The sequence below is a fragment of the Mustela nivalis genome (assembly GCF_964662115.1).
Source record: "Mustela nivalis genome assembly, chromosome: X".
Lineage (NCBI taxonomy): Eukaryota > Metazoa > Chordata > Mammalia > Carnivora > Mustelidae > Mustela > Mustela nivalis.
This window is the reverse complement of record NC_139040.1, coordinates 119,008,184-119,030,470: the sequence shown is the minus strand read 5'-3', so window position 1 is coordinate 119,030,470 and position 22,287 is coordinate 119,008,184. Positions and strand designations below refer to the sequence as shown.

At 49.6% G+C, this 22,287-nt stretch overlaps 1 protein-coding gene across 12 annotated transcripts in view; it reads right to left on the bottom strand.

Annotated features, from left to right (window-relative positions):
- Nucleotides 1–22,287, bottom strand: part of PHKA2 (phosphorylase kinase regulatory subunit alpha 2) — a 73,501-nt gene that overhangs the window by 2,436 nt on the left and 48,778 nt on the right. For 5 of the 12 annotated variants that reach the window (XR_014307346.1, XM_082718367.1, XM_082718363.1 and 2 more), the window contains 13 exons: nucleotides 21,589–21,733; nucleotides 21,255–21,333; nucleotides 17,144–17,307; nucleotides 16,192–16,371; nucleotides 12,629–12,717; nucleotides 11,511–11,644; nucleotides 10,942–11,098; nucleotides 10,077–10,156; nucleotides 9,575–9,653; nucleotides 9,334–9,463; nucleotides 8,689–8,790; nucleotides 6,385–6,503; nucleotides 1,643–1,813 (listed from right to left, as the gene is read on the bottom strand). Coding sequence is in view for 9 of the 12 variants with exons in the window: in XM_082718367.1 (XP_082574493.1) it covers nucleotides 1,643–1,813; nucleotides 6,385–6,503; nucleotides 8,689–8,790; nucleotides 9,334–9,463; nucleotides 9,575–9,653; nucleotides 10,077–10,156; nucleotides 10,942–11,098; nucleotides 11,511–11,644; nucleotides 12,629–12,717; nucleotides 16,192–16,371; nucleotides 17,144–17,307; nucleotides 21,255–21,333; nucleotides 21,589–21,733 (1,629 nt within the window). In the remaining 3 variants the exon portion in view is untranslated. Of the gene's footprint in view, nucleotides 1–1,642; nucleotides 1,814–3,494; nucleotides 3,661–5,402; nucleotides 5,433–6,384; nucleotides 6,504–8,688; nucleotides 8,791–9,333; nucleotides 9,464–9,574; nucleotides 9,654–10,076; nucleotides 10,157–10,941; nucleotides 11,099–11,510; nucleotides 11,645–12,628; nucleotides 12,718–16,191; nucleotides 16,372–17,143; nucleotides 17,308–21,254; nucleotides 21,334–21,588; nucleotides 21,734–22,287 lie in introns of all 12 variants that reach the window. The other 7 variants (XR_014307348.1, XM_082718360.1, XM_082718364.1 and 4 more) reach the window with 3 other exon arrangements.

Here is a 22,287-nt window from a genome sequence, read left to right as displayed (position 1 = left end):
CGAGCACATGCACAGACATGCACACGCACACCCTCGTATATAAATATCCAACGCCAGCTCAACACAAAATGCTGCTTTTTCATAATAGAAGTGTCTTGGGATTGAACCAGGAGAGGTCTGGATGGAAGCGTATGATGCCCCAGGAAGAGTGGGGAGCTTTTCTAGGAAGTTCGTTCTAGTCTAATTCGAATTGGCTGCCTTCTAAATCCCAGGGGTTGGCAGGCCCAGGACAGGGGGGCAGCAAACGCCCACGCCTCTGGAGCAGAGGTGGGGGAAGGGGAAACCGAGGCTCCCGTGGGCTCTGAGGGCATTGCTGCTCTGTGTGGACCAGCTGCCTGAGGACAGGGCCCACTCGGACCTCCCCGTGCTCAGCGCTGTGAAGGCCTCTGTCCCCACAAAGCAGAGACGCTAAAGCTCCCTACTGGCCCAGGGGCCGCTGCCCCAGCAACAGAACAGCTGAAACGTGCTGTGCCTTTGGGAAGGGGGTTGTAGTACATGCTCATTTGGGATGACTTTCCTCTCCTCGCCTATGGTGTAATGAGCTAACAAAAATAGTTTAAAAAAAGAAAAAAAAAAAAAAAAACAAAACACCAGTCCTCCCCATGGTTCTTAATTTGCACCAAAGCTTTTAACTGAGCTTTTAACTTTTAACGTGCCTGGGTGCAAGGAAAGATGAGCTGCGGCAGGACCCTGGGGGACACACAAGTGCCCTGTGGGGGTGGGGGGTGTGCAGAGCAAAGTGGTGTGGCTTCCACCACTGCCCCATCCTTGGTCACCCATGTGTGCAGCCTCCGCTGTGTTCTGGTGTGTGCAGGGCAGGCTGTGGCTTCTGATAACCTCCGCTGAGATTTTCAAGGCCTCAGGCAGCCCGAGAACTGCAGCCCTGTCAGCTGGCCGCAGGCCTGGGGGCAGCTGGTGCAATGGAGGGGGGCTGGGGGCCCCATCCTCTAGGAACAGAGCCAGAGGCGGCCCCGGGGAGGTGGGTTTGTGCTTCAGGCCACCCGGGGCCTGACACGGGGCCCTACAGCCCCAGATGTGTGTATCACGTTGCTGAATGGTACAGAGGCCACCACCAGGCACACGTGGGAGGCTAAGGCCTAGGGGTGCCACTGCAGGTCACCTATGTCACAGTGTTGTCATCAAAAGCCTTCCCTGCCTTATCTCATTTTGGTCTATCTTGACTTTTCTATGTTCCTGAAATAGGTCAAAGGTGGGCCCACAGAGCTTGCACCGCCCTCTGATCTTACATGCTGCGGTTTCAGCCGGCCATTCTCAGGTGGGACAATCTGCTGCCCGGGGACACTTGGCAATGTCCAGAGATAGTTTTGGTTGTCACAACTGGGGGGGAGTGTCGGGGGGCATCCAGTGCACGAAGGCCTGGGATGTTGCCTAATGTCCCACGATGCACAGAAGAGCTCCCACAAAAAAAGAATTACTCGGCCTTGAATATCAACAGGGCCAAACATCAGAGGGGAAGAAACCCTGCTCTAGGCTGGGGGCTCCCCAAGCTCAGGGGCCAAGTCCGCTCACTCTGCAGGGGCCACCATACTTCACAAAGGAAGTAGGGCGGTGCCTAGTTCCCCTGGGAGGGTGTGTCCCCAGCGACAGGGCTGGTGGAATGCAGTCCAGTGGCCAAGCTTACCTTCTGAAGTATCTTCCACACCTTCTGGTAGAATCCCACAGGGACCCTGTTGATGGCTCCGTCCAGCCTTCTCCTGCGGAGCCACTGGCCCTGGCGCTCCCCCCAGCCAATGTGGTGCCCGCCCGAGTCTGAGGATGACGTGCCAGTGGGCGAGGATGGGGTGCTGGACCTCTGCAAGACACAGGGAGCGTGGCCTTCAGAATCTGCAGAAACGGAACCCCACAGGACTACTGGCCCTCGTGAGGGAGGACTCTGCTGATTCCTCAAAACAGAGACCATAGGCCCAGAAGGAACATAGTTCCTTGATTGCACTCGGGCCATTTCCTGCAGCTGGACTCATTCTTTCCTGTACAGGCTGGCTACTGATCTCTTTTCGTGTACTCCTCCCAGCCCCTGAGAGGGGGTACACCACCAAAGGACCCTGACCTGACCACGGGGAGGCCTAGCAGGCCAGAGTGCAGCCCCTGGGGTCAGACTGTGACTCCCAAGTCAACGCCGCTGCATCTACCCAGTTGCTCTGGGCCTCGGCCTCCCCTGTCCAATGGGTCACAGTCACACCTGCTGTGGGGAGCCGTGAGCACTCACTGCAGGAAGACACAGAAAACCCTGAAAGCGCACCTGCCTTGAGGTAAGGGCACACGGGACTCAGCTGTCCCTGCCAAGGCCCTCTGGCATCACTGCACGAGGGAGGCGAGAGCGAGCCCAGGCCAGTAAAGGCCAAAGTGGCCACTTTACTTGCACAGTGCCCCACAGAGGCAGTGGACATCTCCCTGTCCTGCAGGTGCCGCAGACAAGGCAACACAGCATATGGGGGAAGTCGGAGAGGGGTGGAGTAAAGGCTGGGAATCCTTATTTAGTAGCGAGGCCTCTGAGATGACGGTATATTTTCCCCCCACCCCACCCCACCCCCATCCCTTTGAGTCCCTTTGTTTGCCTGTTCTTGGCCCTGGACTCCACCCTAACCGGGGAGCATGGCAGCCGCCGAGCTGGAACACAGGCTTTGCTGAAGCAGAGGGAGCATCCCATTCCCTCCTCCTGGCCGGAGGCTGGCCTTATTCTGGCCTTCGAGAGCCAAGCGCTGGGGCAGGGCCAGCACTTCCGCTTCTGGCCTCAGGAGCCAGCAGGCCCGCCCACGACTGCAGATGCAGCGCCCAGAGGCGCCCAGTGGGGGCCCGGAGCTCTGGCCTGAAAGCCGTGCTGGCTTCCTGGGGGGAGGGGGGCGGGGGAGTATGGCAAGGCTCACAGCCTGCTTTCTGCCAGAGGATGGGTTCTTACTTGCCCATCTACAGGGCAGCCGAGGGTAACTGTCATCCTCCTGTGTTATCTTGCTCCAGCCTAGCTGGTACCTTCATTTCTCAATGCACAACCTCGAACTTAAAGGTTTAAAAATGAAATCCAAATGGCGAGCATGCTAGCAGGCCAGGAGGCAGTTTTCCCTATGTACTCATTTTGACTTCATCGGATCTTATTTTGAAAAGGCTGTTAGGCTGGGTTATTCCATGGGGCTCATTACTGCCATTTAAATACGGCAACAATTAGATACAAATAAAAGTAATTACAGCCGCACTCATCAATGACTCAGCTGGTTTTCTCCTTCTAGTTTCAAGAGGAAGATTAAGACTCGCTTCTGCAATTAGAATATTTCCTACTCCTCAGGCCAAGCCAGGGCGTCGTGAGTACAAGGTGCTCATCAACACTTGTAGGCCCTGGCTCACCACCACAGCTCAGAAGAAAGGCATAGAACCAGTACCCCGAAGGTTCCAGAAGCTCCTGGACAGAGCTCAAATCAAGAACTTCTCAGCTTTCCTTCTAGACCCTCTTCATAATGACATTCAAATGAAAACTCTTAAACCTGGTCAAAGCTGTGGGAGTTAGGGATGAGGTGGGTGCACGAGAAGGACAAGAGCATTCAGACACCACGAACGCAGAGGCGGTGAGGAGGACAGTCGGGATGCGTGGTTTACCGCGGACTTGGAGGAATGCGCACTGCTGGACATGGCCTGGCTCACAGAAAACAGCTATAAAACAAAGAGAGTCCACTCAGTCATGTGCAGTGACACCGAAGGACGCAAGCAGACAGGAGGAACACAGAACAGCATCAAGAACCCCCGCGGAAAGAAGGCGCAGAGGAGGCAGGCGGGCAGGCAGAAGTTTCCACTCACCGTCCAGGCCAAGAGCCCCAGATGCCAGCCAGCACAGAGCTCAAGGCTCCATGTCACGGGGGACTTTGGAAATTATCTTTCTCGGGAGGATGAAATGTTACCCATTCTAGTCCTCGCAGGAGATGCCTTATCAAGTTAGGACACAATTTATTTTCCAAAGTCCCAGCCACAAAGCATTAATCTTTAAGAGTTGTGAAAATCGGGGCACCTGGGTGGCTCAGTGGGTTAAAGCCTCTGCCTTCAGCTCAGGTCGTGATCCCAGGGTTCTGGGATTGAGCCCCACATCGGGCTCTCTGCTCAGCAGTGAGCCTGCTTCCCCTGCTCTCTCTCTGCCTGCTTGTGACCTCTGTCAATTAAAAAATCTTAAAAGGGATGCCTGGGTGGCTCAGTTGTTAGGCGGCTGCCTTCAGCTCAGGTCATGATCCCAGGGTCCTGGGATCGAGTCCCACATCAGGCTCCTTACTCGGCAGGGAGCCTGTTTCTCCCTCTGCCTCTGCCTGCCTGTGCTTGCTCGCTCTCCCTCTGTCTCTGACAAATAAAAAAATCTTAAAAAGTGAAAATCTGTAGAAATCAATCAAATATCTGCCCATAACCAGCACTTAGCATCTGGCCCTACTGGCATTAAATAGATATTTATTAAATGAACAGGTAAGAGCAGGCTGATGACCTTTGCCCAAACAAATATTTCCTCATCTAAAAATCTATAATATATCCTTAACTTGCATGGGGATAGTGCCTGGGCAAAAACCATGCACCCGTGGGGTTCTTGCAAAAGTGAGTCAAAATTTAAAATGTTAAAGCATCTATAAAATTTTGGAGAGAGAATAATTCTTTCCTTGATGTAAGGGGCCAAACAGAAAACTTGTACTGGCGGAATTTAAACCTAGCAACGTCGATCATTTTGTCCCAGAAGATACAAGGACAGTACTAAATGGAGGCAGGAGCCAGCCATAGTCCCCCACAGCGAGCGACAGTCGGGGTCTGGTGCCACCGAGTGGCTAGCAAAGGAAGATGTTTGCAAAGTTGGTTCCTGACTTGGAAAGAACCTAAGGTAGCAGCAGAGACAACATGGAGAATGTGCATGTCACTCTCCAAGTCCTCAACGCTCGCTCGCTCACAGGGCACTGAATCATGGGGAATGTGCTTCAGACTTTCTGGAGGGAAGCGGAAGAAATGGGTCCCAAAGGTGCCTGGAAAGAACGGTATCCGTACACTGTTTTCCTTCCAGGGTTAAATTCCCCCAGGCAGTGTGGGGACAGGGATAGCAGTATTCTTTCTAGTCATATAATCAATGACCATGTTTTACTTTTCTCTACTTCCTTTTTTTTTTTGCATAGAAACTCCTGGCAAGGCAGAGCCCAGAACATCTCACAAAGCCTCTTATTAAACCCAAGAGCTTGGTAAATGGATTTATGGTAAGGCCTCCTCTCCTGCTCTGCCTGCCCGCCACAGCCCGAGAAGCTACCTCCACCCAAGCGGATTTGATGGGCAAAATCACTCTCCATATTCGCAGCCTTGCTTTCCACATCCAAGCCAGAAAGAACACAAATCTGAACACAAAGCACACGTGTGAAGGACAGAACAAGACAATGTTTCACCTGGTCGTCAGCACTAAATCGCCTAGTCATCTGAAAGTAAAAATACGTCAGGACATAAACAAAAGCCAGTTTCAAATCAAGGATGCCCTACTTCTATCAACCTCTCGGAAATCCAGGAGTGTGCTGGCCCAGCTGCTAGGTGTGACCCACGAGCGCCTCAGGGACTCAATCTACTGAGTCATCATCTGACACAGAGAAGAGAATCTAAGTACATTTCTCACTCGGGTGGTGGTCAGAAGGACACTCTGCTTCCTCTTACAGAGCAGGTAAGTTCTAGCCCCATCCCTGGCACACGAGGACTGAAGAGCTATGGCCTTGAGGTCCTGGGGGGTCACTTCAGAAGGAATTTCTGGGGGCACCTGGGTGGCTCAGTGGGTTGAGCCTCTGCCTTCAGCTCAGGTCATGATCCCAGGGTCCTGGGATGGAGCCCTGCATCTGGCTCTCTGCTCACCGGGGAGCCTGATTCCCCCTCCCTCTCTCTCTCTGCCTGCCTCTCTGCCTACTTGTGATCTCTGTCAAATAAATAAAATCTTTAAAAAAAAAAAAATAAAAAAGAAGGAATTTCTGGTGAGGTTAAAAGTGAACCGAGGAGAGAGACAGCAGCGGACGGCGGCAAACCCAGGTATCATGAGTGTCCTGTTCTATTTCTACCTTCTTTGTGCTACGTCATTTGAAGGACACATTTCACAGCAAGACGATTCAGTTACATTTTGTACGACTCTAATTTTGGAATAGCTGTGGCCCTCCACCGAGAAAGTGTGGTTCTTGGCAACAGAGACCAACATGGGTAAGGGTGTTTTCTGGAATGTTCACAGAATTCTTAGATATCTGGGTAGAATGTGTTCAGATTTCAGGACAGCAGGGATCACACATCCTCTACAAAGAGCACCGTGCAGGCCCTGGGTTTCTAGCACTTTCTGAGGTGAGCCCAGGTAGGACAACCACTTCTTTCCCAGCACTGCCACCAAGGGTCCTGTCTTACCTGTTTCATCTCGCTCCTCAGCCTGTTAATGCCACTCCTCTCGGTTTTGGTGACCCCAGTGTGTCCCACTTCATGGATGGAGATGGCAGGGCTGGATGTGGAGGAGTGGATAGGCCGCACTGAGGGGAAACACATACATGGCTCTTAGAAACTACTAGCGTCCACCCTGAGGGAGGAATACATGCCCTGTGCTTCTTTTTATCCACCTCTAGCTCTCCCACTTGATGAAAAACTCCAGAAGGAGACAGCCTCCTCCGCTCCAGCCAGTGCTCTTTCCAGCCCCTGGCACGGCACCTGCTACAACGGCCCCGGCCCCAAGGGTGTCGGAGTCAAGGGCTGAAAAGGTGAACATCACTTAATTAAGCGGCACGCAAAAAAAAAACCAACAGAGTGGCCATAAAACCCTTTAATGAGTTTTTTTTTTTTTTAATTTCTTCTCCAAAAGCACACCTTCCTTGTAGAAAAGTAAGGCCACCCCACTATGGGACCCTTGGGGGCTGGAGAGGAAGTCCTCGGAGAAGAAGCCAGCGGAGGGCTGCAGGCGGAGACCTGGCTGCCCCAGGCCCGGCGCGCTCCTGCCGGCACATGAGGGGTGGGGTGGCTCCTGTCAGTCGCCTCACTTTCAACCTGCTGTGGCAGCCTCCGGACTCGGACTCGGGGCTCTGTGCGCCCCACCCCTCCCCGCGCACCGCTTCTCAGTGCTTGGGCCGCAGCAATCATTCTGAAGGCAGGGCTGATCATGTCACACTCGGAGTCCTTCCAGGCCTCCCTCTGCCTTCAGGGTGAAGCCCTCCTGCCGAGTCCCACCTGCCACCCCCCCCCCCCCCCCCCCCCCCGTCCAGTGCCCCGAGCCCTGCACTCCTGGGCAGCTGCACAGGGCTGGTCCCACCTCCCCCCCACCCCCGCACTCCTGGCCAGCTACAAGGTGCTGCACATTTGCACGTGCTGCCCCCACCCACCCCACCCGCTCCTCTGCAAACCCAGCTCAACGGTCACGTCCTCAGAGCGGCTTCCCCTGAGTGCCCAGCCTTCCCACCGGGCCCCCACTGAAGCCGCAGAGTGGAGGGTGCCATCTAGGACAGTGGAGATGACTAAGGAGCCAGCAGATACCGACATTTAAAGGACAGCGGGGAGGAAGGATACCAGGAAGGTAGAGAACAGAAGCCAGAAGCTACAGCAGGGCCTGTATAGGGTGGGCAGAGCTGGAAATATCTCCAACATCTCAGGCTTTAACCAAAATTCCGAGACTGTTTGAGTCTCTTAACTTACAAAAATTGAACGATGACGGAAGACAATTAACAAATGATGTTATGTGTAAAAAGACGGCAATTAGCCTTGCTTGCAATTAGACATATTTATAGCTTTCAAGTGACACTACTCTGTTCTCAATTTTGTAAGCATCTATAGCTTTAGATCTAATACCAAAGTTTTCGTAATTATCTGTGTCAAACCCCGAATATTATTTTCATGAGCAGGAACACATAAAATATTTATCTTGCATATTTACATTTCAAGGACTGTGCATTTGAATAGAACTGAAAATTACTTTTGGAAAAGGATCTCAAGCACTCCTCCTTCAGGAAAGGAGAAAAGCGACCAAAACACATCTGATTGCACGATGCCGTCTTTGTTTGCTGGCTGGTGTGCACTCTGGGGAAAAAATACGAAGTACCCGATGTCCTTCTTATTAAATAAAAAGAATGACAGCCCACACGGCATTTCTTTGGCTTGATGAAATAAATTTGCCAATGTGTCTGCAAATCATTTTGCTTTATTATGAGGGGGAGAAATGATAATTGCTTCAATTATAATTAGGGAGCATTTGAGAACAGAATTCCACCAGGACTCGGGCGATTATACTTCCTAGCACAGCAAACAAGGTTCTGGTACAGATCAGAACGGAGTGAGCAAAATGGAGAAGCAACCTCAGCAAGAAGGTGCTAGAAGTAGAGGGCTCTACTCGCCTGAACGGCAGTGGGGGTCTGCTTGAGAGTGCTTCAAGCCAAATCAAGGGCAGGGTCACCTCACCCCCTCCTCACACGTGTGCACAAGTGACAGCGGAGGGAGGGAGGGGGCAGGCCGGGGCGCGTGCCACACCCACACGAGACAAACAGCACTAGCAGCAGGTCGCTGAGGGGTCACAGAGGCCAATAGGCTGAAATCTGGACCTAGGACTGTACCTCCCCATAAAGTAGCAATCTGAACCTCATAGATTCTGTCCACGACCGCAGTATCGGGAGCCCCTGGGCCCGCCAGCCCGGCCCCCTCTGGTCCCCCAAAATGGTGAACTGAGCATTTACTTACTGCTTCTCTCGACGCCAAACTCTTTTCCACTGAGAATATGGTGCAGGAGGCTTTTCATGTCGAAAGGGCTGAGGTTCATCAAACTTTCAGAAGCTTCTTCTCCTATAAATACACACCTTTTAAGTGTCTCTGACACAGGGCTGGTGGCACGTAGAGGCAGGTGGGCCTGGGGGAGGTGGTGACAAAGGCCACTGTGGCGGGTCTCCCTGCTTGGGATGCCCTCACTACCAGTTCAGGGATGAACAGGACTGCTCCTCGGTGATTCTAACCTGTGGTTTCAATATTCGGACACGTAATTTTTCACACTGTGATGATTCCCAGTGTTGGAGCGCGTCTCACTGTTCACTTACATCTCTAAATCGGCAGGGTGACTCCCAGTGGGAGGTGCTAGGAAGTGGGGGATGGCCTCTCGCCGCAAGGACATACAGTAGGAACTTAGCTACAGACGCAGGGCCCAAGGACCCTCGTGCCTCACTCTCCCTGACGCATGAAAGTCCGCGTCTACATGACAGAACCTGGGAAAGCATGAGCACAAGCAAAGGCCCAGAAGCTCTGCTTCCCAAACCCTTGGGCAGGCTCCCCGTGGGGCAGGGTGAGAGGGCGGGACCCCCCCCGCCCCCCGAGAGTCCAATTGCACACACGTACCTGAGCAGTTCAGGCTCCGTGCCAGCTCCGTGGCCATCACCTGAATGATCAGTCCGATCCGGAGTCTGAGCATCTCCACGAAGAGGCTGGGCTGCGCCCTGACGTACATGGCCAGGTAGACCACAATCTCCTGAAGCAGACACATGCCCGGGCGGCGTTGCAGAGCCCAGCTGCGGGGGGAGAGGCCCCTGCGCCTGGAGGAAGGCGGCCGCCCCGCCCCGCCCCTCCCCAGCCCCCGGACCTGTGTGAGGACAGCGATGCTGATGTCCTGCCCACTGGCTTCGTAGATGAGTTTTGTGAGCTCCTCGGGGGGCAGGGGACTAGGAAGAAGCATCAAGACACAAGCACCATGAGAGATGCCCAGGAGGGGTCTTGCCCTGCCCTCCACAGAACAGCCTTATTTTCCCGTGGGAGGCTCCCAAGTGACAGGGTTTTAAAAAGACCCTCTTCCTGGGGCGCCTGGGTGGCTCAGTCAGGTTAGTATCCAACTCTCGATTTCGGCTCAGGCCATGGTCTCGGGCTGGTGGGACTGAGCCCCGGGTAGGGCTCCCTGCTCAGCGCAGAGTCTGCTTGTCCCTCTCCTTCTGCTCCCCGCAACCCGGGCTCGTGCTCTCGCTCTCTCTCAACTAAGTAAATCTTTAAAACAAACAAAGACCCTCTTCCTGAGTGGTAGATGGCACAGATGCTCTCAACACAGTCCCACAAAGCCCCACAAACGTCAGGTCCCGAGGCTGAAGGCTTACGCAGAGATAGTCTTCTCCCGGGGCTCTGGCGGCAGGCCCACCGTGAGCTGCTTCTGGTGTGACAGCAGGTCCGTGCAGGCCTAATCACGTAGGGAAAAGGGTGAGGGCCACGGTGACAGTGGGGGAGAGGGGGAAGTCAGCAAAGCCAACAGGCAAGTGTCACCGCCCATAAGACCATAAATTTACCTTGACAAACTTTATAACCCAGGTTGCCGTTTATTTGAAAATTCATGTATAGACCCCAGACTGAGCAACCCAGGCAGGGCTGGGGCCCTGTGAGCTCTGTGGCCTGGGCCTGGCCCTGCAGGGCCCTCTAGGGTACTCGGTGCCCACCCAGCAGAGCAAACACACTGCATACGCAGCTATTCCACAAGGGAGATGAGCTGCCATGAGTCCAAAGATACCAATGTTAAGGGTTAAAGTCTTCAGTTGTCAAGTGTCCCCATTATTCACGTACAACAAACACCTGTCGCCTTAACGGTAACACTGCACTCTAATGTCTTAGAAAGCAGTTCTGGGTTTTGCAGGACCTCAGGGTTAAAACGTTAATCATGATTGCACTGCAGATGGGCAGAATTAAGAACGCTGCATGAAAGGGTTGCCAGGCCACAGAGCATTTTCATTTTATTTCTTGGTAAACCTTCTTCTGCAGCTAAAAAGGAACCAAACTAATCAACTTGCATTTCATTTCCTTTGTTTGCCCTCCAAGAGCAGTGGGAGGCCAGGAGAGGCGGGCCTGTCCCATCTGTGTGTTCGATAACTGCTTTTCTCTACAAATAGGAGGTGCTCACTTCCAGCTTTACAACAGAAAGAGGGCACGGGGCTGGAAAGAACACACGGAAGTCCCGAGTGCGCTTGCTCTGACCTCCGCCAGGACTTCCACTTTCTTCCTGAGCAGGCCAGAGATATAGCGGATCAAACCCCACTCCTGGTTCAAGCCAGCTTTCCTGTAGAGCTCGCTGAGGAGGTTGTGAACCGTGACCCCGTGTTGTCCGGAAAGATTTGTGTCCCAGCTGGGGCCCCTGTCGAGAGAGGGAAAACCCCAGAAGTATGGCCTGCAATGCTTACGGGCCGGATTCTCTTGCAGCAGAGCTCACTTGGCAGGGAAGGAAATGAATCACCACACATTCTGCCAAGCTCTGGGGGCCCTGCTGGTGCCTCTGAGTCTCACCAAGAGGGTTCCATCTTACCAAAGCATCCCTTCTATTTGAAACAGAAGCCTAACAACAGGAAGCAGTGAGATCCTGGCCTCGCTCAGCCTTCTCATTCCAGGAGGCCAGTGCTAGTAGGCAGAGAAGGGGATAGAAGTCTGTTTGTGGTGATCCTGGATAATCCGGCTGAATCGTGACCTGGTGTGCTGGAAGGCCAAGAAAACTAGAACAAAGAGTCAAGGAGAACGGAGCGAGCTGGGGCTGGCGAAGACCGTAAACTTACTTTATTACATACAGAATGTACAGAATGTCTGCTTGTTCCTGGAGGTTCGCACAATCTTTCAGCTGCTCCACGAGCTTCTCACAGTCCACGTCACCCTGGTCATCTCTGGGCCACTGGAAGTCCTCTTCAGGCGCCTGGCCACACAAAAGACAAAGAGCAGGGGAGAGAAGCTAAGCATGTGAACTCACGGAAGACCGGGAAGTAACACCAGCGGGGTCTTGGAACTCTGTCACTGTTGGGCTCCAGGCTCTTGGGGACTCTGCTGTAGCTTCTCATTTATAGGTTTTACTGTTTCTGATCAGCGAATCACTATGCTACTCGATGTTTGCAAGAGATCAGGCCGAATGGGTTAAAATATGTGTAAGTTTTATTTATGCAAAGTTGAAAAACAGGTGAAAACCAACCCCTGGTATTAGAACTCAGGCTAGCGGCTCCCACCAGAGTGGAGGGGAGGAGGCCGCTGGGAGAACACCAATGGCGCAGTCCCCACCCCCGGTCTCCTGCTTCTGCCAGGCCCGCCTTTATATAGTTGGTGCTACAATAAAATATCCTTTTGAAAGCAAAACAAACACAAAAAGCATGTAAGCTTTAAATGACCTAAAACTGAGGTTAGGTTAAAAGATTCTCCAGTAGACACTGAATCTTTCTATTCATGTGGGATAAAATTAAGGGAGACTTCTAGATAAAAGAAATTATGGGAACTGGTGGAGAACACCCTGAGATTTTTTTCTCCTTGGGGATCTCTTTCTAGTTTTGTTCCCTGTTCTGCAAATTGGGGCCTGGCTTTGGCTCGCTGGCACGGATAGGACAGGGCTAGGTAGTGAGCTAGCTTATTTCCTCCAGTGTGACAGACTCTAATGACAGGGCAGAAAGGCCTTTTCCCCCATGCAAAATATAAAGGTTTGCATCAAATGCATTGTGAATACAGACCCAAAGCAGACTGCCAACAACTAAGTGAGGGGGTTCCCACTGAAACCCAGAACTTCCAATCCTCAAAGTCCTAGATATCAAAAAATATGATCTTTCAAGTTCAACCTTGTAAAAGAGTTCTTAGGACTATATCAGCATTGAAAAACATTACACTTAAAAAAAAAAAAAAGTGATTCTAAATACTTCACCTTTTTTAGGAGTGGCTGAGGAGAATCAACAAGATTTAGTGATTTCCGGTGAGCACTCAGAACTTTAGTTGGCAAAGTCATGGGAACAACTAGAAAACAAAAGCATAAAGGAAACCCTTCTGAAGAGGAGGAAGGATAAGATACTTCTTTTGAGAGGCATGGGGCCTACTCCTTGTCCAATACAAACCAATTGAAAGAATGAGTACTTACTTAGTTTAATTTCAGCAAGAATTTACCATGTAGCCACATCATGTGTTAAATCTGGGAACAAGAACTGAGCAGGACATGGGTCTTGCTTAATTTAAGGGGCTGAATTTTGCTTTTCTCTCCTGGAACTCCGGGGAAATGACATAGCATCTAAGGGCTGAAAGGAGCCTTGGAAATGACTGAGGCCAACCTTTGTCTTTCAGATGAGGAGACTAGGAACCAGAGAAGGAAGAGCATGTGAGCAAGGTCACTGGCCTTCTTGTAAGGAAGGCGTCCAGCTCCCGGGAGTCTGGTGTGCATTTCACTTTGCCAGAGCCCCGTGTTGGAGCTTCTGGTGTTTCACCACCTTCGGATGCTGTCATTATCAGTACTTATTCATCAAGCCATCTGTGTCTTCCAGGCTAGATCTTAACATCTTGGGAAAATAGGGGGCTTTCAAGATAGAGATGGGGCATATTTAAAAGGCATTTATAGACCTCCAGGTTATACGAGTAAAGGACATACACATTCTAATTTTACTTTCTCTCAAACCCCACTAACATGGCAGAAAATCATTTTTAAAAATTTTTAAACATCTTTTAAAGATTTTATTAATTTATTTGAGAGAGAGAGGTAGCGAGAGAGAGCATGAGCGGGAGGGAGGAGCAGGGAGCCTGCCACAAGCGCGATCCCAGGACCCCAGGATCATGACCCCAGGCAGACACTCAACCGAGCCACCCAGCAGCCCCTAATTTTTTTTTTTTTAAAGACAAATCCTCAAGAATAGGGAAAAGCGGGAGAGAAAACAGTAGTAATGACATTTTGGAAGTGGGGGAAAGCTGATGAATGAAAGATAACGGACTTAGTAGACACATGGCAACCAAACCCCAAGTCTGCAGTGGGAACAACCAACAGCCAGCCAGATTTAGATCCGAGAATCTTTAGAAGTCTCAGGAGCTTGCTGCACTACACACCTCTGGAACTGGGGGATCTTGAAGGGGTATCCAGAAATAAGGAAGACTGGACAGAAGCTGTGGAAGAAGCAGTGAGCTCTCTAGACACCTTCCTCTAACCCACACAGCTCAGCCACTGCCTTGCTCCCCTGGACAGAAGACTAGAAGGCTCTTTGAAGCGGTAAAAGCGAAGGTGGGGCGTGTGGCAGGTCTGAAGGACTGTGGTGGGATAGGAGACTGTACAGCTCCAAGTGACCAGAGCCTGACCTGTCAGAAAGGAGATGGCAGAAGAGACGGTAGAGTATCTCTGGGAAGTCTACACGGCCTACACCCGTTAAAGCCCCAGGTGCCGCTCCTCCGCCCTGAGACACTGACAGGCGCGCCAGGAGAAGCACAGAACACTCCGCATTCCAGGAAAGACTAACGTGGAAGACCGAAACCAAAACAGGAAAAGTTGACTTGGGGGACCTGGAAACCATTCAGGGAGAAGAAAAATGTAAAAACCAAACCTCAACCCCCTGCTGTTAATATTCTTAGTTAACTGAATTGCGTGCATGGAACAAGAATGGACGCAACTCAGAGAACAAAGATTGAAAACACAAGAGCCGAAGTACAGAAACTCAGCTGACGGGATGGAACTAAAAGTTGAAGCAACGACCCTCAGAACAGAGCAAAAGACAGAGAAATGGAAGACCGAAGAGAAACGATAAAGCCTTCTCCAGGAGGTCAACACTGGAATCCGTGCGTACCAGCGAGAGAGAACAGACTAAATGTAGGGAAGGACATGAGTCAAGAAATTTTCAGGGGCACGTGGGTGGCTCAGTGGGTAAAGCTGCTGCCTTCAGCTCAGGTCATGATCTCAGGGTCCTGGGATGGAGCCCTGCGTCGGGCTCTCTGCTCAGCGGGGAGCCTGCTTTCCCCCCCTCTCTCTCCCTGCCTCTCTGCCTACTTGTGATCTCTCTCTCTCTGTCAAATAAATGAATATAATCTTTTTAAAAAAATTTTTCAGAAAAACTTTACAGGACTGAAAAACAAATTTCCAGATTGAATGGGTGCACTGAGCCTCCACACAGTGGATGAAAATAGACCCTGGTCCAGGCACATCACTGAAATTTCACAACCTGGGAGCAGAGAAGATCCAAAAAAATTTCAAAGAGAGAAACAGTTTATATTGAAGGAACAAACATCAGAATGGGTTTAGATTTCTCAACAGCAACACTGGTAGCAAAAGGACAGTAAAGCACTGCTTTCAAAATCCTGATGAAAAATTCATTTTCAATCTAGAATTCTCTGCCCAAACTCTCAAATGGATATATAGAATATTTGTAGATGTTTTCAGACTCAAAAGGTCTTGACAATTCTTCTCACCATGTACTATTTCTCAGGAAAGTGCTGGATGTTTTGACCAGAAAAAGAGTAAGCTAAGAAATAGGAAAACAGAGACACAGAAAACAGGAGAGCCAACCCAGGAGACAAGAAGTCTCCAGAAACTCTCCAGGATGCTGGTGTGGGAAGATCCCAGGATAAAGCTGACAACCCAGACACGGAGGCAAACAGGCAAAAGGGGCCGTGAACTTCAGAAACAAGCAGGTTGAAGGCTTGGCAGCGCTGTGCCTGCCCTTCTGCTACTGTACCAGTGGTTTTTTTTTTTTTTTAACCTTTTGAAATAGTTCTAGAATGTGTTCCACTATTGCAAAGATTAAAGAGAAGTCCCAGAATGTCAGGTGTGCAACAGGCCTAGAGGACCATCAACTAGACAGAAGGAAACTCGTGGACGCTAAGTATATAGCTGACAGACTCATGGAAATGACTAACCCTGTGGAAATTTGTATCGTGGGCCACTGGGAAGTAGCGAAAGGGGGCAAACCAAAATGAAAAGATAGAGCAACTTTCAATAAAGTTAATAGTATTACTGACTTTTAAAGTTGACTTTAACTTTAGTGTTAACTTCAGAAGAACCCAAAAATAAAAACAGTAGTATGATCACAGGATACTATAATGCTCAGCTGAGAATAATACTTGCGTGCACGTATTAATATAAAGAGCGAATACGGATTTAACGACGCTTTAATCCAACGACATCACTAGGTTATGGGAAGGAACGTAGAGGAGTAGGGACTGAGGACAGCTGAATCCTCATCCGCAATTAGAGAAGGCCACCAGACACGGAATAAGGTCGACGCATCTAAAGATGGCAAGATACACAGACTGTTTTAGAAAAACAGAGATATGTAAACACCAGGAGAAACGACGAAGAGTTGAAAGCGGTTGTCTCTCTGTAGAAGGACTGGGTCAGTGGGGAGGGGAGGGATGAGGCAGGAAACGTCTACATGTTGTTGTCTTCTAGAATCCTGACTTTTAAATTATGCTCATGCATTACTCTGAGAAGTTACTTTAACAGGCAGAGAAGACTTCTTAACGCACATGGAATTTCCAAACCCTTTGCTTTCGCCATCACGGAAAGTATATCCCGAGTGGAGTGGATGGCACTGAAAACATGGCTGTCTTCTGTCTTCTTACAAAGAGGGGGCAGATAGCACTTCAGGGATGTGCTTTGTAGGAGGTGGTTGATATACTGGTCCAGTTCATCTTCGCTCTCTGTAACTGGACAAGCAAGAGAAAGAGCTAGTGAAAACGAGCTGCAGACATATGTCAACGTGTCACCGTGACACCGTGTAGTGCTGATCCTATAGGCGGCGCTAAGGAGCTTCAATGGGGGGACAACATTCTGATACAAATCCCTGCACCCCCACTGCTGGAGGCTAAAGACGTTTACAAAGATAACGTACATGCTTATAAAGTTACTGTTTGGAAGCCCTTCACCCTAGGAAAAGAAAATACAGGTCAAGATAGATACACATCGTACCAAGATGAACTTGAAAGCGTATGAAAACCCTGAGGGCCAGCAGCAAACATCTGATCTTTTGTTTTAATCGGTCACCAGGGAGCTAAGCACTATGGAATGCCCAGCCCCCATTCCATGTACTGCGCGAAAGTAAAAACCGGTCACTTCAACCCAAAAACCTTGCTCCGTTTGAGAAATATTATACACACAGGATTTCATCCCCATTATCCAACCAAACCTGGATGACTCTACCATTCCTTTGAAAATTCAAGCAATGTGTTTCGTCTTCAGAGTATATTTTGTGAAGAATCCTCATTCCTGAAACCCTTTGTCCCTCTAGGTTTAAAAAAAACACTTCTGCAGTGTAGATTTATAAACTGGCATTTTATTCATTTTAATAGATGCGAGTTCCCAAAGCCTCTTTTTGTTATGTTAATTACCAATCATTTTCTGTACGTGCGGCAATTTTATCACAATGCCAAGGTTTAAATAAATTCAGTGAACCACCTGCAAAGGCATTCCAAGCCATACCTTGATTATAGGTGTCTTCCAAGTACCCTCCCAAATCCGAATCGGGACTGAAGCTCCCTTCACTGTCATCATCAAACAACTTCTCATCACAGTCTGGATCCAGGAAGGTCAGATATGTGTAGAAAGACGTAGTAAGAAATTCCGAAAGGCTCCCTAATTTTACTCTGCCAAGGAGACACTAGGTTAGAGATACAGATGCACGTGGACAAACTTCCACTGTGAATCAGAGAGAGACTTTTCAACAACCAGATGGTGCTTCTGCCAGAATTGATTAATACGTCACTTTGCAGAGCGCCCCACATAAGTAGTCGGCCAAGAAATTAAAACGAAAATTCAATACCAAGTATAAAGTGGGAGCACGGAGCATATTAAAAGCTAAAATGAATCATGCTGATTTCTTTCTCCCAAACCCAACACAAACAGAAATCCATTTTACTGAACCAACCAAAGTTTTACAAAACAAATGGACTAAACCACTTTTAACTAGAACCAAATCAAGCCTTGGCCGGGGGGGTGGTTCTGCCTTAAAACTGGACCAGAACAAAACCTACCATGCAATATGGTCACCCAGGAACAGGTATATGAGAGGTCTCTGAGAGGAGAGGCAGTCTCAGAGACAAAGTTCTTTCTAGAAGGAATGCGATGGGGCCATCCCTAGACTGGAGCAGGTTCACAGAGTGGTCTTACTACATTTTCAGGCTGGGAAAAGTTCCACTGAAAACCGCAAGCTGGGTTTGGCAACGTGGGGTCCTAGGTTCAGGAAACACGAGGGAGGGCCAGCCTACAGAAAGCCGCCACTACGCGCTTCTTAAAATGTTAGCTCTGGGGGCGCCTGGGTGCCTCCGTAGGTTAAGCCTCTGACTTTTGATTTCAGCTCAGGTTGTGATCTCAGGGTCCTGGGATCGAGCCCCGGGGCAGGCTCAGAGCTCAGTGCAGAGTCTGCTTGCCCTTCTCCCTCTGCTCCTCCCCACATTCTCTCTCTCTCTCTCTCAAATAAATAAAATCTTAAAAAAAAAAAAGGTAGCTCTGGAGGCAGAAGACAATCGGCTCCTCGGAGCTATCAGCATCAGATGAGGGCTTAGTTGAAAAGGCTGAGGAAAACAGTTTAAGGAGCACAGTGAAGCCTGCGATGCAGATGAATTCGGGCGTGCCTAAGCTTCAGTGGGCAAACGGACTACAGCAAGAAACATGGCCCGAGGGAAGGAAAGAAAAGCCTTTTGGTTAATGAGTAAAATCTTTTCCTTCTAGATTCTAATGATTCTGTTGCCTTGAGACTGGGGACAGGAGGAGGTGAGGGGCGGTGGAGTGTGCAAAAAGAGACAATGGAAAGTTTCTCTCTGAAGGAAGTTGAAAGGGCAGGTCAAACTTGAGACGGGGGCAATGCACAAAGGCTTCTGAGAGCAAGATACCCCAGGTGGGTGCGGAGGGAAGGTCTGGCAACGGGGGTGAATTCAGCTTTTTAAAGACCCTCAAACCTAAGGAGAAGTCATAATGAGATTCAGTTTTAATTATCAAGAACTTCATAGGAAAGGCAGCCCACGGAGCCTAGGCATTCCTGCTCCTGTCCACGACTCTCCGGGTCATCTGCCATACTCTGGGAACAGGAGGCCCTCCTGATTTTTGTTAAGCCCTCGTCCAGCTCGTCATGGAGATGAGAGCCTGGTTTCCGTGTTCATACAGAGCTCCTGTACCTCTTTACTGTGTGGCCCTTGCTCTCTGAGCCTACAGCCCCTTGTCTGTACAACAGGAACACAGGGGCGCCTGGGTGGCTCAGTGGGTTAAAGCCTCTGCCTTCGGCTCAGGTCATGATCCCAGGGTCCTGGGATTGAGCCCCGCATCAGGCTCTCTGCTCAGTGGGGAGACTGCTTCCCCCTCTCTCTCTCCCTGCCTCTCTGCCTACTTGTGATCTCTGTCTGTCAAATAAATAAATAAAATCCTAAAAAGAAAAAAATTTTAAAAACAATAAAATATTATCCTTTTCTCCATTCTATATCTTTTAAGAATAATTTCTAAGGAAAGGCCTTTGCAAACATGGCACAAAACCTAGAATCAATGAGGATAAATATCAGTCTAACAACGTAAAAATCAAAAACCTGTACGGCATGAAATGAAGTCAAAAGACAAGTTGATACACTGGAAAAAAAACATTTGTGGTAATAGTATGGAAACAGAGGACTAATTTTCATAATATCAAACAGCTCTTACAACCAGTAAGAACAAATGGAAAAATGGAACAAGACACTGACAAAGTTTACACAAAAAAATGTTTAACTGTCAAACGTGAACAAAATTATAAATAAATGCAAAATATTACGACAGAGAGACTGTATTTTCCCAGTAAGATTGCTAAGATTAAAAACACAGGCATAGGGGCGCCTGGGTGGCTCAGTTGGTTAAAGCCTCTGCCTTCAGCTCAGGTCATGATCCCAGGGTCCTGGGATCAAGCCCCGCATCGGGCTCTCTGCTTGGCAGGGAGCCTGTTTCCTCCTCTCTCTCTGCCTACTTGTGGTCTCTGTCTGTCAAATAAATAAGTGAATAAATCTTGAAAAAAAAAAAAAAAGGAATACAGCCCACAAGACAAAGTGAAGACTCAATCAGACGGTACAAACCAACACGGGGCACACCGCAAGTGAGCCATTAACTACAGACCGTATTCTTTTGGACAATGATTAGATTTCAGTTCAAGAGTTCATTCTGAAAAGCAGTTAATTACGGGCATATGGTATTTTCTCTGGGCCATGATGCCACACACCAGGTGGCAGCTTATCCAAACTGGACGTGAAACATACAAAGTGCAGGCCAAGTGCAGTGACGGTGCTAGCCCTAGAAATGTAGATGGCGGATGCAGATGCTGGGGACAGTCTTGCGGACGCTTCGAGGAGAAGCTCAGATTGAGGGCCATTCACGTCTGCTGCAAAACTCCCCAGTAAGCTCTGGGAGCAGAAGTGCCAATCCCAGCACTTAGAAGTACAGGAACTCAACTCTGAAGGGACAAAAAGGCCAGGGACAAAAATCCATACTGCATGGGTCCACTCAGTTGAGACACCTAGAGACGGAAAACACAAGGGCAGCTGCCAGAGGCTGGGGCAGGAACGGGGGAGCTGTTGTATAATGGGGAGAGAGCTTCAGTGTTGCAAGATGAAAGGAGTCCTGAAGACTGGTTGCACAACCGTGTGAGTGTACTTAACATTACTGGACTGTATATTTTAAAACGGCCAAGAGGGTAAATTTTACGTTACGAGCATCTTACCGCCGCTTTAAAAAACATTACAGTGGCAGCAGGGTTCCTAGGGTGGGAAGACTTGAGAAGGGCTGACTTCAATGCCCAAATACTTAGCAACTGGCATTCTAGCAGGGACCCAGTGGAAGACTACAGGGCCCAGACTACGCGTGGCCAGCTTTACAGTGAGGTTCTCTTAGAACCTTTCTCACATATTCTAGGGGATTTGGAGAGATCGGGGCACAGATGATATCGAGAAAATTTCTGCCTTGTGACAGTCAGAGCGTACAAGAACGGAATCAGTTTTTCCAGGAGGTGAGCCCCCCGTCACTCGAGGTGCTTACCCATATTACTGGGGAGCATCTGGTACCACGGGCCTGCAAACCAGGGTACGTATCGCTCCACTGAGGATGAGAGGCAATAGTCTAGGCAGGCCCATTCCGGCACCCTGCTCTGAGGGCCACCAAAGAAATTTATAAAGTTCTGTGATTCATTCTTCAGGGGACAGCACGCTCAAGTCAATTCAAGGAGTGTCTCCGAGCACCTACCAGACCTAGGCACTGGGTGTTTACTGCCAGGCCTTCTAACCAGAAACAGACCCGGCATCATCCCATACAAGCGATCCCAGAATGCCCCTGCAGACAGACTCGTACATTCACCTCTCTATGCCCCAGGCCTCCTGGCAGCCATAAAAGCTGCACAAACACCCCCCAAGAGCTGCTTTTGATACAATTCCAGCTCTACATGGGTGAATGCCCAAGATTTAACTTCTTTTTTAGTCTAAAGCTCCACACTTCCACGTTCAGCAACTGATATGAAAAGTGGGAGAAGAGCAACAAAGGACTTTTAAGAAAGGTCATGATACTTTATAAAAAAAAAATCACAAATTACCTGGCTCCCCCAAAATATCCATCCTCTAGTTTTCTAATTGTAGAAAGAACTGCAGAATGAATGTCTGAGCCATCATTTGCTAAGGGAAAAAGGAAAAGAAAAAAAGACAAGTGAGTTTACTTAATCTGGGAATACTTTTTGGTTTGGGGGGCATGCGTAGAAATGTCTTCCTCAGTACAATCTAATTAAAATACTTATGGAAGATTCCTGAGCTCGGAAACCAATCTGTTAAGAACCCCCTTCAGTACTTGGCTTTGACTTGTTTTAAACATTTTGGAAGGGGCCCAAATCAACAGTGGGACATGAATCAGGCAGATCAAGTTCAGAGACTTACTGAGCATGGTGTGGGTGATGGGGAAGGTGAGCGTGGGTCTGCCTGTCATTCGCCAGCAGGTGCAGAGGTAGGCCAGCTCGATCCTCAGCATCTCCACGATCATCTCATTGTCCAGGGCCAGGTAGAAGTGATGCTGGTCGGTGAACTGCAAGTCAGATCAGGCCCAGTGAAAGGCTGTCCTCCATTCCCTCGACACAACCCCAGCTGTCATTCACGGCAATGCTAATCCTTGCATTTTGTTCCCAGAGAAGAGGCTCAATCCTGGCTGTCATCCTCCCCCATCAAGGGGCTCTCCTTGCCATCGGGCAAAAAATCAATCTGTCGCCTGCCCAGGAGCCGCAGCTACATTCGCGTGGAAGGGAAAGGTGTATGGCCAGATCTAATTACAGCTCCTCCGATGAGGATTTAAGCACCTGGCCCAACACCGCTGTCCCTGAAAGGAAATCAATAACTCCTTAAATCCTCCTCATTCTAAGGTTGCTGGGCTCAGAGGATCTCTAAGTGAGGGAAGGGAGGGCGCTGGGAGCCGGTGAGACAGTGGAGACTGCATCTACCCAACTGATGGCCTGGTTGATGTGAACTAAAGGCACTACCGCCCGGTGTCGATGAAAATCAAATCGTTCTCCTAGCCTCTGGACTAGGCCACACTCTGCTCTACTCTGAAATTTGTTACAATGGGAAGTAACACAAGATTAAAGC